Genomic DNA, 14,449 nt, shown 5'->3' on the forward strand with positions numbered 1-14,449 from the left:
TTCATTTCTGCCTTACAAAAGTTCGATTTTGAAAAAAAGGCAAATTACCTTATTATTGAAAAAGTGACCAAAATATAAAAAGTTGTGTGAGAGAAAGAGAAACAGAGATGAGAGAGTTTTGGCAACCACTACGCAGACGATTTTTGGAACGTTGAGAATCTATTGAAAATGCTCGTCAAATCAAAATGAATGACTTAGAGGTCATTGTCGAAAATTGGTGAACCGGGAGAGCAGATCGTCCAAATTTTCGGAGCTGACGAAAAATTGCAAATATGTCGTGTGTCCAGAGTCCAGGACGACACTGCTGTTTTTATTCACCGATTTTGTCATGAAGGGCTTTTGACAATATATTCTCTACGTTCCAGAAAGCGTCTGCAGACTGGTTGCGAACACTCGCAAGAGAGAGAGCAGGAGGGGATGTATCGAGGTGACTGATGCTACAGTCACATCAACGAAACTGACTCCAAACTGATCGATGACATGTCATTGGTAATAACGCAATACATACATTTGGTGATACATTTTTACATATCAGTACTCGAGTTATTTTTTGTTTACTTTTACAACTTTTTGCATCGTTTCATTTTACCTACTTTATTTCTCTTTGTATGTTTTGTGCTTAATGCCATTTTATATGAATAATATTCATTGTAATTTAAGTTGTCAGTTTTACAACTTATTTATTAAGTTTACTTAATTTGATTTTAAGTGATTTTTCATTATTTAAATAATACTCGTTTTCTTTTAAATTGTCTTTTGATCTTAATATAATCTTATGTTTACAGGGCTCTTTTGTAAAGCAGGCCTTTGGTCACTGAAAAGACAACCCTGTTTTTAAATAATGCAGAATGAATAAATGAATAAAAAATTGAATGAATGAATAAATAAATAAATAAATGACTAGATAAATATATAAATAAATTGATAAATAATAACATATCTGATCGGTCTGGAATAGGCTTCTCCGGTGTGCCTGTCGCACCAAGCAGACTCACGACAGGTGATAGAGTGGCCTCATCACTTGATGAGAGGTTCGCCTGATTTAAATCCCTTATCAATAGCGTTCCAGATCTTTTTATTGATGTGTTGAAAGTTACCGAATCTCTTTCCTTACCTGGACTGGGAAAGACCTCTCAAATCAATCCGAATATCAGCTGTTAAAGCATCAATATAAGGTCTACGCTTTTCGTAAAATGAGATCATAAAGCAGTAGGCATTATTTGCGATTTATTTGTTTTTTTTCCATGAAGAAAATTTATGTCGGAGTTTCTCGCAATATTTGATTAGTGACATACGAATCGTGTTTATGATCACAATGACTACAAAAAGTGCTTCATGTATTTAGGTGTAATTCTAACAAAATCAGCAAGCGCTTGACACTCGCATTAGATGACTGTGGTGAGATATGTATGCTCTTCGTGAATTCCTAAAAAGAAAATAGTATAATGCCCCTGTTTGGGGTCACTATATACAAAAATGTCCTATAATATAATTTCAGCTCGCGCTTTGCGCTCGCATTATTTGAACAGTGAGATACATATCCGTTTATTGGCACAGTCCTTGAAATGTCTCTATTAGGTCAGTATACCTGGCAATTGAGCGCGCTTCGCGCGCCCACTAAGTGACTCACAATTTTTGCTGTTGCCCCCCCCATGCCGTGACCCACGGTAAAAGGACTATTAAGAGGAATATTTTCGACACTGGAGATAGACTTTCCTTTTCGAAAGCTTTTGGTTAACCTCTCATGATATTACTGATGGTTATGTTGTTGTTTTTATGACCCTCTCATTCTAATGTGGACAGTCACACCAACATAATCAAATCAACACTGACCGATATTATGACATTGGTAAATAACGTAATAGATTTGATCGAGATAGAGCCGGTTGGACTTGTGTCACTGTCACATCACCAGGCTTCTTCTTATACACAGTGACATCGAATGAACCACATTCTCAAGGATGAAATAGCCAGAGGCTCGGAAAGTTCACAAGTGCGCCAATATGATTAAGTTTCCTCCCTTTTTCTTCCATTTTCTCCATTTATAGATCATAATGCAGATAGTTTACCCTACGTGCCTTCATCAATTATGTTACTACTATATGACATCATGGATATAGGGATTTCGAAAAGGAAATGATTTAAACTTGGAGGGTTCCAACTTCGGTGACAAATGAATAAAAAAAAGGGGGGGGGGGCTAATCGCTAATTTGATTTTTTTTTAAGGTAGTAAAGTGTATAGCATCAGTCTTGCCGTGAATATTATTAATCACGAAATAAGATCTAAGAAAAAAGTAACATTTTGCAAATTTTGCAAATTGCAGGGGCTATTTTGCACATTTCAGGGTCTACGTGACCCTTAATTATTTAATTGTTATATTTCAACGCAACATTGCGTAAAATTTACAAGATATTTGGTATCTTTTTACCCAACCAACATGCATGTTCGCATTTTACCCAATATTGGGTGACCCTTATTTTTAGAGTTTGATAATAAAAAATAGGGGTTAATTTGAGGATTTTCAAAGGAAATGAAGTGTATAGCATCAGTCTTGCCGCCCATAATATTATAAACCACGAAATAAGAACTAAGAAAAATGTTAAATTTTGCACCTTTCAAATGTCACTCTGGTAGCCCCTTTTGGTGCAATTTTTTCACTTTTTGCATCTATACCAGTATACGGGTATATTTATAATTTGCACCATAAAGGGTGCAGTGTTGTACCCTTTATAGGAAAGGGTCAAATCTGCACCCTTTCGAATGCAAAAAATATAAATAAATTAAACTACGCATAATAAACACTTGCACTTTTTTAAGGTACATATTTTCATCTATCCTATTTGGGGTTCAGGACAGTCCCCTAAAAAGTGCTGCTATTGTACTATCTGTAGGTAGTGTAAGTTGTATGGTGTAGACTGTTATAGTGTGTAGGACTTGATGTAAGTATTGTAGATATATTGGAAATCTTTATAGTAATATCAGTAATGTTACTTGTAATAATATCATAGAAATAGTTTCAATTCGATATTCACATATCAAATAAGGAAAAAGGATGAAAAGGTTACTTCGCAAATCACGAATTTATTCTTTATCCTAAAAATCGACAGAATATCGACATACAAAAATCAGATATCACATTAAACAGTTTTCACATACTGAAAAGTGTAGATAAAACTATTCAAAAAATATTAATAATTGCATTATTGCAAATATCATTAATGGTCAATTATTCATTTCATCATTATGTACCAAAGGAAGGGGAACAATTGTTGTACCACGTGAGCCAACTCCATCGGATAGTCAACAATTTGTTCAGATTTCACTCAGTCGTCTTGAAAGAGATACAAAAAAAAACACTCATGTAAAATCACATTCTATCCTTATGACATCTCTGTATGATTAATTAATATAAAATTTAGAATATGAGTGAAAATTCTATTGTTACTGCCACACGAACTAAACCGCTCCCGTCACGCAAAGGTTGGCGATTAATCGCTGAATGAAATTGCCTATCAAGATCATCGTTGCATGCGCATTATGCTCAGTAGACTGACCAGGAACCAATCAGAAATGTTCTTTCAAATTATATTTGACTGGTCTGTTGTTGGTCTCGTTGGTGTGACTAAAGCATTCATTTTCAGCATTAAGTTTTGCACAATGGAACTCTAATTTTGAAAAATCTCTTTGAAATTTTTATACAACGCTGTTTACTACAGTATATGAACTTAATAGAAGTTGTTTAAATCGTTTAAACAAGACAGTGTATAACATTTTTAATTCTTAATACTTAATTCTCAATGAATTAAGACTGGTTGTTTAAACTGTTAAACATCTACTGTAAGGTTGATATAGTAAACAGCGTTGTATAAAGTTCAAAACAGCCTTTTTACTGAGTAAAGCCTCACCTGCGAAACCGTCTCCAGACCGACTAAAGCTATTACGTTATTTCAAATAGCATAATATCGGTCGGTTTGGAGTCGGTTTCGTGGGTGTGATTAGGAATCATTAACGAGTCGCGATGGGGACGGATTCTACGACATAGAAAATCTATTAAAAATGCCGCCAAATCACAGTAAAACAAATGAGAGGTCTTTGTCGAAAATTGGTGAATCGTGACAGCTGATCATCGTAAGATTCTGAGCTGACGAAACATTGCAACTGTGTCGTCTGTCTAGAGTCCATGACGAAACTGCTTTCTTGATTTAGCAAATTATCGACAAAGACTTTTCTGTCAAAATAAGCTTTTGACAATAGATTTTCTATGCTGTAGAATCCGCCCCCGTCGAGATGCGTAACTCCCTGTTACGTATATATCATGGGTGATTTGATTTGACGAGGGGATATTGTTAGGTCAATGGTTTTGAAAGGGGGAGGGCAGACCATGCCAAAAAATGAAACAATTGCACTTTTTACGGTGTGTACAAGTTTACCGAAAAAGGGGCATTCACGCCCCTCAGCCCTCATCCGCTCCGCAGCCCCTCTATACACGATTCTTTCACCGCTACAATTTAGGCCCAAACTTTTCAGTCTTATAAACTTTGACTTTTAAATACCAGACAGAACAGCCTGATGAAGCGAGTAATGGCAGTTGAATGCGAAGGTTTATTTCCAATTCGTCTAATGCCAATTCGTCCAATTGCCAACTCGTCTACTATCATTTGGTCTACCATCAGTTCGTCTACTATCCACAATGTCTAATTGCCAATTCGCCCACTCACCATTTCATCTAATAAACAGTAGGTCCAATAGCCATTTAGTCCATATACTATTTGGTCTAATTGGACTAAGTGTTAAAATGAATGAAAATTAAATGGATATTTGACCAAAAGTTTATGAGACGAAATGGTGATTAGACAAAGTGAGGATTGGACCAAATGGTTGTTAGACGAAATGTTGAAGGACGGAATGACATTAGACTAAATGAAAGTAGACTATGTGGTGAGTAGACGAGTTGGCAGAAGACGAATTGGCAATTTAGCAATGCTACTAGACGAATTATGATTCAATTATATCAATTCATATTGGATCTAATGTTTCTGTCGATATCTTTAAACGATTTACTCAATAAGAAATGCCACATCATAAAATTAGCAAGCATAATTATGGATCGTTTCAGAGGGGAGTTAAACAACTTGTTAATCTTCAGGATTTTATGCTCATCAAAATTCATTTCTTCTAAAGACTCATTGAGCAAAATACTACCAAGTATATCGAGTGCTTATTAATTTGTAAACTAAAACGTGTTCTAAAACCATACTAATTAGCAGAAGACCAATTCCAGAATCAAAATCTATATTTATAGGTCAAGTGAGTCCTGTGTTCATGGGACACTGTTATTCCATGCAACCGCGTAGCCAGGATTTCATTTTGGAGGGGGCGGTAAATGCACGCGAAGCGTGCCAACACTTACAGAGCGCGCGAAGCGCGCTCCGTAGGGGGTGGGTGCAGGGAGGGGGAGTTTCCCCCTCCCGCGCGAAGCGCGAAGCTTTTGGTGTTTCATATATCAAAATGAAAAGGAGCCGTCTCTCTTGTCTCTAGTACCTATATCAGCTCCAATTCAGTTGACTTTATTGTGATTTTGAACCTTGTTTTCAAAAGTGATTGTGAACGCACAAAAAGGAATACAATGGAGGAAATTAAAATCATTATAACCCCGCGCGAAGCGCGGAAGCTAAAGCGTTTTATCAATTTTTTTGCCATGAAAAGGGTCCCGAGAAAAGGGTATTCTCAAAGATATATTGAATACTTCCCTTGGAAATATCAGATTTGATTACAAACAATTTAGCGACAGTGCATATCTTTAACTCGCAAAACAGAGGAGAAGAAGTGTATATGCCGGGAGGAAGATATTCCTCCCCGCGCAGAGCAATAAAACTCTGAAATTTCAAAGGGCGGACGTTTCATCAAATGCAGATATATCTAATACCCCATCGGCTCTAATTCAATTGATTTCCTAAGATTATTGAACTTTATTACAAGGAAAATAGTGCGCAAAAAGTTGAAACTTCTGTGATTTATTAAGATAATATAAAAAAGGATGCCTAATTTCTTTGACTCATCCTGAAGCGCTTCATTTTGAATTATAAAGAAACCTAAGTGTCATTCAAAATTTCAAACTTAGGGCGCAAAACAGGACAGGAGATGAATGTGCAGGGAAATAACATGAAGATTAATAGAATTTGAAAAAAAATATTGTACTTTTTTATTTAATACGACACGAATTTTATACATTCCTCTTTTTAAATTAGGAACCTGTTTGCCCCAAATTATGGTTGTTTAGTAATGACCTGAAAAGCGGGAGAAGTTGACTTTATGGAGGTGACGGCAGAAATTGATATAAAGATTTTACCCGCCCGGAGCCGACCCGACCAGAAGTTGCGCGATCAATAAAAAAAAAGATAACTTCATATACTTCTGCCTAACCTTACTCTAATTCCATGCCCTAATCTATACATTTGAACTTTAACTGGCAAGAAACACATATAGCTGAGGTGGAAAAGCAGAGTTAGAGAAAGGGTGGGGAAACAATGGAGAACTTCAATATTGTCATTTAACCGCGCGCAGCGCGGAAGCAAAATTCATATATAAATTTAAAGCAAGAATGAAGGAGTTTCTCTTTTGAGAAAAAAAATAAAGAATAAAAAGAAAAAAAAACAGACAAAGCTACCTTTCTTCCCTTTCCTCCCTTCCCTTTTCCTTTTTTCCTCTCTTTTTTCCCTTTTTTTTTTCTTTTTGGGGACGTTTTTTTTTTGGGGGGGGGGGCGACCGCCCCCACCGCCCCCCCCCCCCCCTGGCTACGCGCCTGATTCCATGAAATACTTTGAGTTATAGTTCAGCTTCGTATTTAGAATATCCTCGGAAATCCCTTGGAAATATTAAACTAAAGGAGGTTGAAACTATGGGTAAATATCCACTTTTATGAAATGAGAGGCAAACATTTTTTTAGATCCATCAAACTCGATGGTCTCATCTCACTTTCGATGGCAATCCACATGTTGGTAATGTTGCCTCAAAATTACAAGTTAGTAAAACTCTCAGTATGTTTTGTACACGACATTTAATATTTGGTTTCCCTTGTCTCTATAGTATGTTTGTCTTATTATGAAGACAGCATAGTTTGTATTCGTATTATCCGATGAGATATCTTTTGCCAAGGAGACAAGATGCACTTAAAGAGATAATGTGGAAAGTATAAAAACATTTCTTCAGTAATGTAATTTATAAAAGTAAAAAATGTCTTCTTGTTTTCCTTGGCATTTATCTCCGGCAGGATTTCGTTCTCCTTTTATGGAAAAGGAGAGAGGGAGAGAGAGAGAGAGAGAGAGAGAGAGGGGGGGGGGGAGATGTACGTGGAGCTGGTGATCAGGGCCATTTTCCATCTTTGCGAGTTTTAAATAGAGCCCAGTTGTAGTCTACTTATGGGCGATTCCATGCTGGAAAGATCAGCCATTTTCAGAACACTTTTCAACTTGCTGCCTAAAGAAATGAGGAACTTCAATTAGTTTTATGGTAATAATAAAGTACTTCTGGGTAGTCATGTTAAGAAATGATAACTTACAAAAAGATGTTGTCCATGGGTTAATTAGATGTGAAAATGCTGCGTGCCGTACCGCGCATTTCTGTGTCCCGTACGACACATAACATTTTCACCTTTAATTCATCCATAATCAAACATTTTGTTGTTTATCAGTTTTTCGCATGACTAACCACAATAACTTTATCATGAACAAAAAATAAACTTTTACTGCTCAATCATTCAGCCAAGAGACTAGAAATTGTGGTCGAAATGTTCCATACGACACATATGGAATCGCCCTTATGTTATGCACTCAGCTAAACTACCAGCCGCACGGCTGTAAGCTTTTTTGGCCCCTTGTTCAACCTATCGACCTACATGTCTTTAAGAGCAGATAAAAGATATTTCCTGAATGCTGCATGGAGGCAGGCCATAAGGAGGGGGTCGAAAGAAACCTGGGCCAAATCTAGGGGTGGCCGAGTCGCACCTGAATCATTACACATGGGAGAGGAAATATCAAGTCCAGAAAGAGTTTGTTGTATATGTTGCTAATTATAAACGATTCCCTATTCATTTATTATTTTACCCTAGCCGCCCTTCTTCCGTTTTATTTGCGTAGATAACTGCAATTCTGTCTGCATGCCCCTTCTCTTTCACATAAATAATCAAATTCACGCATTATAACACCTTACACCCCAGCCCTTAATGTTCTCTTGAAAGAAAACATAAATGTCGCAGACATCAGTGATTTTTATCATTTCCGCCTCCATCACACCTATTGTTCCTTAACTAAAGGTATTCGAAAAGTTTAAATTTATTTTAAAGGTTCAGTCTGATAGTCTGACCGAGATGAACCAGAGGAGGAAGAGAAATGTTCGGTGATTTTTTTAATAATCAAAATGAATTATGAATAAATGGAAGTTGGGTGGTCCTTTTTCATAACCAGGCATGCTTCCAGATTAATATATTTTTTTAAATTTATACTCTTTTTGAAAAGAGTATGCTGGCATGTAATACATCTTGACCAGAATCTTTAGTATTCTCTTCAATCTTTGCATTAGAACCATTTGTATCTCGGATACCCGCTTCTGCAGACTAGATGTCCATTTATGTTCGCATAGTACAATCCAACATTAAGAAGGAAATCAGTAGGAATTTATATACACACAGTATAAAAAATCAAATATTTGTGCATCTAACATTGATGAAGTGTATTGACCATAACTACATGCATAAATTTGAATTTCCATTTATGATTGATAAAGTGATATTGATTTAAATATTGTTAAAAATAATGTTAAAACTATATTCGATCATGATCTTCATCATATGATTATTCTTGGGCTTTAGCATGAAGACATGTGATTATTATATACAATCAATTGTATTTTTTTGTTGTACCTGGTTTTCCATGGATTTATAGTGGTGTTAATATACTTACAGCGCGTCCCAAAAAACGTCCCTCTGACATAGGACTGAATTAATTCTTAAATGTGGTAGTATTATTAAATGTTCATGAGTAGAAAGCTTATTTCATGATCTGACTTCTATGAAAATTTCATTGGTCGCACTTCAGCGGTTTTGAATACACACTCTGTTACGTAACAGTGGTGCATTTTAGCCCATTCCAAGTTTGCAGCATTGATGCATATCTGCATTGTCTATGGCATTTTAACCCCCATTTTACATCCAGGATCTGAGCAGGGACATTTCCCTAATCATATCCAGGCTCATCATATCATAAACTTGGGCATGTTCAGAAGGATAAGAAACATAAAGAAATTAATTTTGTTTGATGATTGATTAGGGGAATCAGTGCACCAACTTGAAGAAAATGTGAATGATGGATGAGTAAAATAAGCCGAAAAATAAAGGGGAATCCACAAGTTAATCACCCTTTGCCAAAAGGAACTTTACCAGAGAAATATTTGACTTTTTTTCTTTTAAAAAGTTACATTGAATTAACTTGACCACAGTGGCTTATTAACGAAAACAAGTAATAAAAACAAAAAATGCAGTATTAGGCATGAAACAGACATGACCCGTTGTCTTAATCATTGTGCATCTCCCGTTATCAACATGAAATAAACTGTCAAATATTGGTTTTGCCCTTCTGAACATGCTCAAGGTTGTGATTTGATGAGCCTGGTCAGATCATGGAGATTTCCCTGGTCAGATCAGGGAATTCCTTGGTCAAAATGGTCAAAGTGGGTTGAAATGCTAGAAAGTGCAGAACACACAGAAGTGCTGCATGCACGCAAACTTGGAATGGGCTGAAAAACACCACTGTTACATAATAGACAGTGTAGCCAAAACCACTGAAGCGAGACCAATGAAATTTTTATAGAAGTTAGAACATGAGATGAGCTTCCTAGTGTCATACATTTTATTGAGAATAATATTCATTTTTTGAAGCAATTTAGCCGCATATCAGAGGGACATTTTTGGGGGGACGCGCTGTATAAGTGATTATTCATGTGATGCCACAGGGCGCAGGTATTGTATGAGACCTACCTACACAAATCAAAACCTTTCTTTCTTCTTTTCTAACTCTTTTTTCTGAGCGGAAATACCAGAATTGACAGTAATTTGCGAAATGAAAATTTAAACGATCAGACATTGCGACATAAGCGATGGCAAATTATCTGCATTCGTATATTACCGTAACGTGACTGGCCTGTATATCATAGAGACTTAATCGAATGTAATTCATTTTTAATGACTTTTTTCCTGAACATATACAACAACGCTCATTATTGTAAAATTGAAGTCATCTTATAAGTTACATGTCTCAGAAATATAATTGCGAATTCGTGATTATATCTTTGACACACATCAAAACTGATCAACATCATCAAGAGTGCACAGCACTCCTACAAAACAAGAACAACAAGAATTGAATACTTCTGTTAATGATAAATTTGAAGGTATTCGAATTTGTTGGCGAAAGTTTCCTTCGGACAGTATCCATCAGCTCCATGGAGAAAACCTAAAGCAGTAATCTTTATCTTTCACGTATTTACCTTCCCATAATACGTAAAAACTCACACATGGTAGTTCAGATGAGGTCTATAGTCGCCATAAATCAATGGACATCCATTGTTCCTAAACATAGTAATTACCAACACGATTTCCAGTATCAGGGAACTGATGTCCTATTGAGGTATATACTTTCATCGCATTGGTTTATATTCACTGGGTAGCTTCTCGTTGACCAATTCCGATCCGCTATAACATCCTCGTATTCCAGTTCCGGAACCGACGGCGCTTCGTTGTAGAAACGGTCGAAGCTTAACGAGTTCATAACATGGCTATGTAGATCTTCGTATTTCGACGACGACAGACTGTCGGGACAAAGGCCGAGGTAACTATCGTCAGGGTCCGTCGACGTCGTTTCGGCCGGTGGCTCGTCGTAATCTAGAATCGGGTCTGCGAAAGTAATCTGAGTGTCGTTGAAGGTGATTCTCCTGGAATCCCGCCATATACGACTTCCTCTGTTGTTGAACCCGCGGTTCCGCTTTCCAATTTGCCGTGAACTCTTCGTAGACCCGGTCTTAAACGAGCTCTTGAAAGACTTCGGTTTTGACTGCGTCCCGGCTACCTTGCGACTCCGATAGATACTTACGATTGCGACTGTGGCACCGACAAGCACACCAAACATGACTGCCCCGAATGATATGATAATGACAAGTCTTCTACTGATTGAATTTGACGTGGTTAGACTCGATCTCTCTTGTTGGTCATTCTTGTTCCTTAGCATAGGATGACGCGTTGAAGGATGATTCCACGATTTACCTCTCGATGAAGTGGACGTTCTCCTGATAGGTTTACCATTAACCACAAGTACTGCGTAAGTCTTAACAGATTGTCCCGGGCCAGCCGTGACGGTGCATATAATGCTTGATTGATTATCAAAGGTAGTCACATTGGAGACGGACAAGATTTGACCGTTGCCCCCAGAAATCGCCCATTTGCCTCTGGGTGCGATTCCCTGGTTATTCACTTCCCACTTGAAATTGAGAGGAGCATCGGTAGGTCCGCGACCCTGACAGGTGAAAGACGTCTCTCCACCAGCGTCCACCTCAGCGATCGAAGGAATGAGATCAACGGAAAGACGGAAAGGAAGGGGCACCACGCTACATTCCCTGACACCAGGTAGAGCTGGATGCGTCTCGATGCAGGTAAACTGAACGCCATAATCACTGTCTGTCAGTCTCCATCGAAGCTGTTGTTCGTTTTCAGCTGCAGTAGTGACAGGGTTTCTTCCACGGTACCATGTAACCTTGGAGGGTGGATGTCCACCTCTTGTTGAACATGACATCGTCACCACCTTTCCCTTCTTTAACGGTATCGCCGGATTGACGTCACATAGCGGAAACCCTTCTTCTGGTGGAACATACACATTCAATCGCACCGATGTGCTGACTGTCCTCGATGTCATCAAACCGAAAATAACGTCACACTTATATGAACTTTCGTCGCTCACCCGAACGTCCATGATTTCGAGATTGTATTCCCCTGCTTGTCGATTGGCGACGATCCTAACTCTCTCTTTCAAACCAGGATCTAGATTGCTGTCCAACATGACACCCAGACTAAGGTCAATGAGTGGGTCCAGACGGCGCCAGATGACGAAGGCATTCTGCGTCGGATCAAGAACACAGGGAAGGACCGCCGTATCGCCTCGTTGTACATTGACCTCCTCGGAAGCTATCATGTATGCCACTTCCTGGGCCGACACAGATGCAAGTTTAACAATCAGACACACCAAACACAGTATTATATTTAAGCTATCCATTGCACCGCCGTCATGAGTATGGCAAGTAATGATCCCCATCTAGATATACCCTCCAAACGAATAAGTGTTCTCCCAAAGAAAGCAAATACCGCCAGATGATCAACTCCAGGCTGGATAGCTCTGTTATTAAAATTCAATAAGTCATCGTATCACTAGACATTGATGGTACAAACTGTATCTACCAAGATATAAATCACTAAGAGCATTCGTCATCCTTCCCCTGCGTCAAATCAAACAACGCAGAAATGAATCAAGAGTGTGTCCAACGCAAAACGTCCATCTCACAGTGACTAGTTACCAACGACTCTTTAAGTAGAGAGCTTGAAGGGATCGCAGTCCTTCCTCGGTTGTGATTTGCTGGCTGGTTGCCTGGTTTTGTTGGCGTGCTGGTTGGCTCGTTTGCGGTGTAGTGCACCTATGTCATTTGTGAGGCACAGAACAGGCCGTCGCTCGCCTTCCCGAACGGAGGAGGACGTGATCGTGAGTCATCAAACAGTTTCAGGCCTCCTTCCTCCCATCTCTCTGTATCTTTCCCTTTTTCATATACTATCTCGCATCAATATCCCTGCCCCCTATCTACTCTATCTTCCCCTTTCTCTCTTTAGCTCTCTCTCTTTCTCTTTCTCTCCTTCCCCGCTCTTCAATATCTGCTCACCCTCACTGCCTCTTTCTCTTTTACACCATTTTCCATAACAAATATAAATTCATCTTCCATCATCATATTGTCATATACCGTCCCACTTCTCCCTCCGCCAATGATTTCACCTATCTGTAACGCACCACCTAAGCAACCTTGCCTATATACGACGTTCTGATGTATGAAGCGCTGTATAAAGATTATATATTTCCATATGTTCCGTATTTTTGTTTTATTTCTGCCTACCTACTGACCTAACCTTCATCGTCCATTAAGCATATTGAATAAATTACAAATCATTGGCTTGAGGGCCATGGACCCCAAAACTTTTCATGACTAAGAGAAACAAAGAGAAACGAAACCACAAAGAAAGGAAAACGGGCGATATATGATTCCATTTTCTGAATATTTGTCAAAATATATCCCCAAATAGATTTGCGTATTAAAAACCTCAAGTTTTTTGGGCTAATTACGCTTTTGTTACAAAAAAAAATAGATTTTTCATTAATTTAAAATCTACGTATTTAAAACGACTCTTATTTTTCATTGTTGGTTCTATCACCCCTCACCTATCAGGGAATAATCTCTCTCTATCTAAACCATTGCCGACCCTTTCCCCTTTCTGCTTTCACCCAATGTTCTTTTTTTATTTCCCCTTCTACCCCTGTCTTCTTTTCCCCCATCCATTTCCCTTCGATCCCTCTTCGAATGTCACATTTTCTATTCCATTTCCTCTCACCTGCTCTGTGCTGTAGGTCCGTTGCTCTCTAAGGCCGAGCTGTCTATCTCCCTACCTACCTTATGGCTATCCCATCTATATGACAGAATCCAAATTGACAAGGCCGACTATACTGCGCATGCGCATGGCATTGTGATTACAAAAAAGGAAATGGACTCCAGAAATATCAAAACCGCAGTGACAAAGGATATTAAGTTACGTAGGCAAACCAGTTAAAACACAACACTACACACTATATTCCACGTATGACATGTCTGATGCTAATTAAAACTCAAAATCATCTGACGTCACTATCATCATTGAAAACTATTCTGTGCCTAATTATCAAACTAATTTCGAACACCTATCCCTCGTCATGTGAAAAGTAATAAGGATAAGGGCTAATAAATAGAAACAAGAAATATCAAACTAAACAGAAAGTATCTTATTATGGTTACATCAAAGTGATAAGATGTAGTTTTCATCCATTGTTCGTCGACATGGTCGATATCATCCAAATTTAAGGGGGTGGGCGAGAAATTTCGTTAATTGTGGATCTAGGGAAATTTGCATTAGGTTCCTGCGTTTGAATACAAACAGAATTGTGGTCCCCCTTAAAGCAAATAACACATGGTCAATTCTGATTGGATGCTAATCAAGTTGCATTTATTTTTCTTGTGTAACACTTGCATGAAAGTTTTATGCAAAAGTATCCCTCCGAGGAGAGTCGCGGCATTAAACTTAACCCAAAATGATACTCTCAACACAGGATTAGCCTT

General features: G+C 38.2%; 1 protein-coding gene across 1 annotated transcript; it reads right to left on the reverse strand.

Annotated features, from left to right (window-relative positions):
- Positions 1 to 8,503: 8,503 nt before the first annotated feature.
- On the reverse strand, positions 8,504 to 13,430 carry LOC129260506 (uncharacterized). Its single transcript, XM_054898475.2, has one exon. The coding sequence runs from the start codon at positions 12,352 to 12,354 to the stop codon at positions 10,657 to 10,659; it is 1,698 nt and encodes a 565-aa protein (XP_054754450.2). The 5' UTR covers positions 12,355 to 13,430; the 3' UTR covers positions 8,504 to 10,656.
- Between the last annotated feature and the right edge of the window lie 1,019 nt (positions 13,431 to 14,449).

Source organism: Lytechinus pictus, chromosome 5 (genome assembly GCF_037042905.1).
Source record: "Lytechinus pictus isolate F3 Inbred chromosome 5, Lp3.0, whole genome shotgun sequence".
NCBI lineage: Eukaryota > Metazoa > Echinodermata > Echinoidea > Temnopleuroida > Toxopneustidae > Lytechinus > Lytechinus pictus.

Excerpts from the sequence above, each read along its gene's own strand:
- LOC129260506 (XM_054898475.2), bottom strand. The coding sequence starts at position 12,354 with ATGGGGATCATTACTTGCCATACTCATGACGGCGGTGCAATGGATAGC.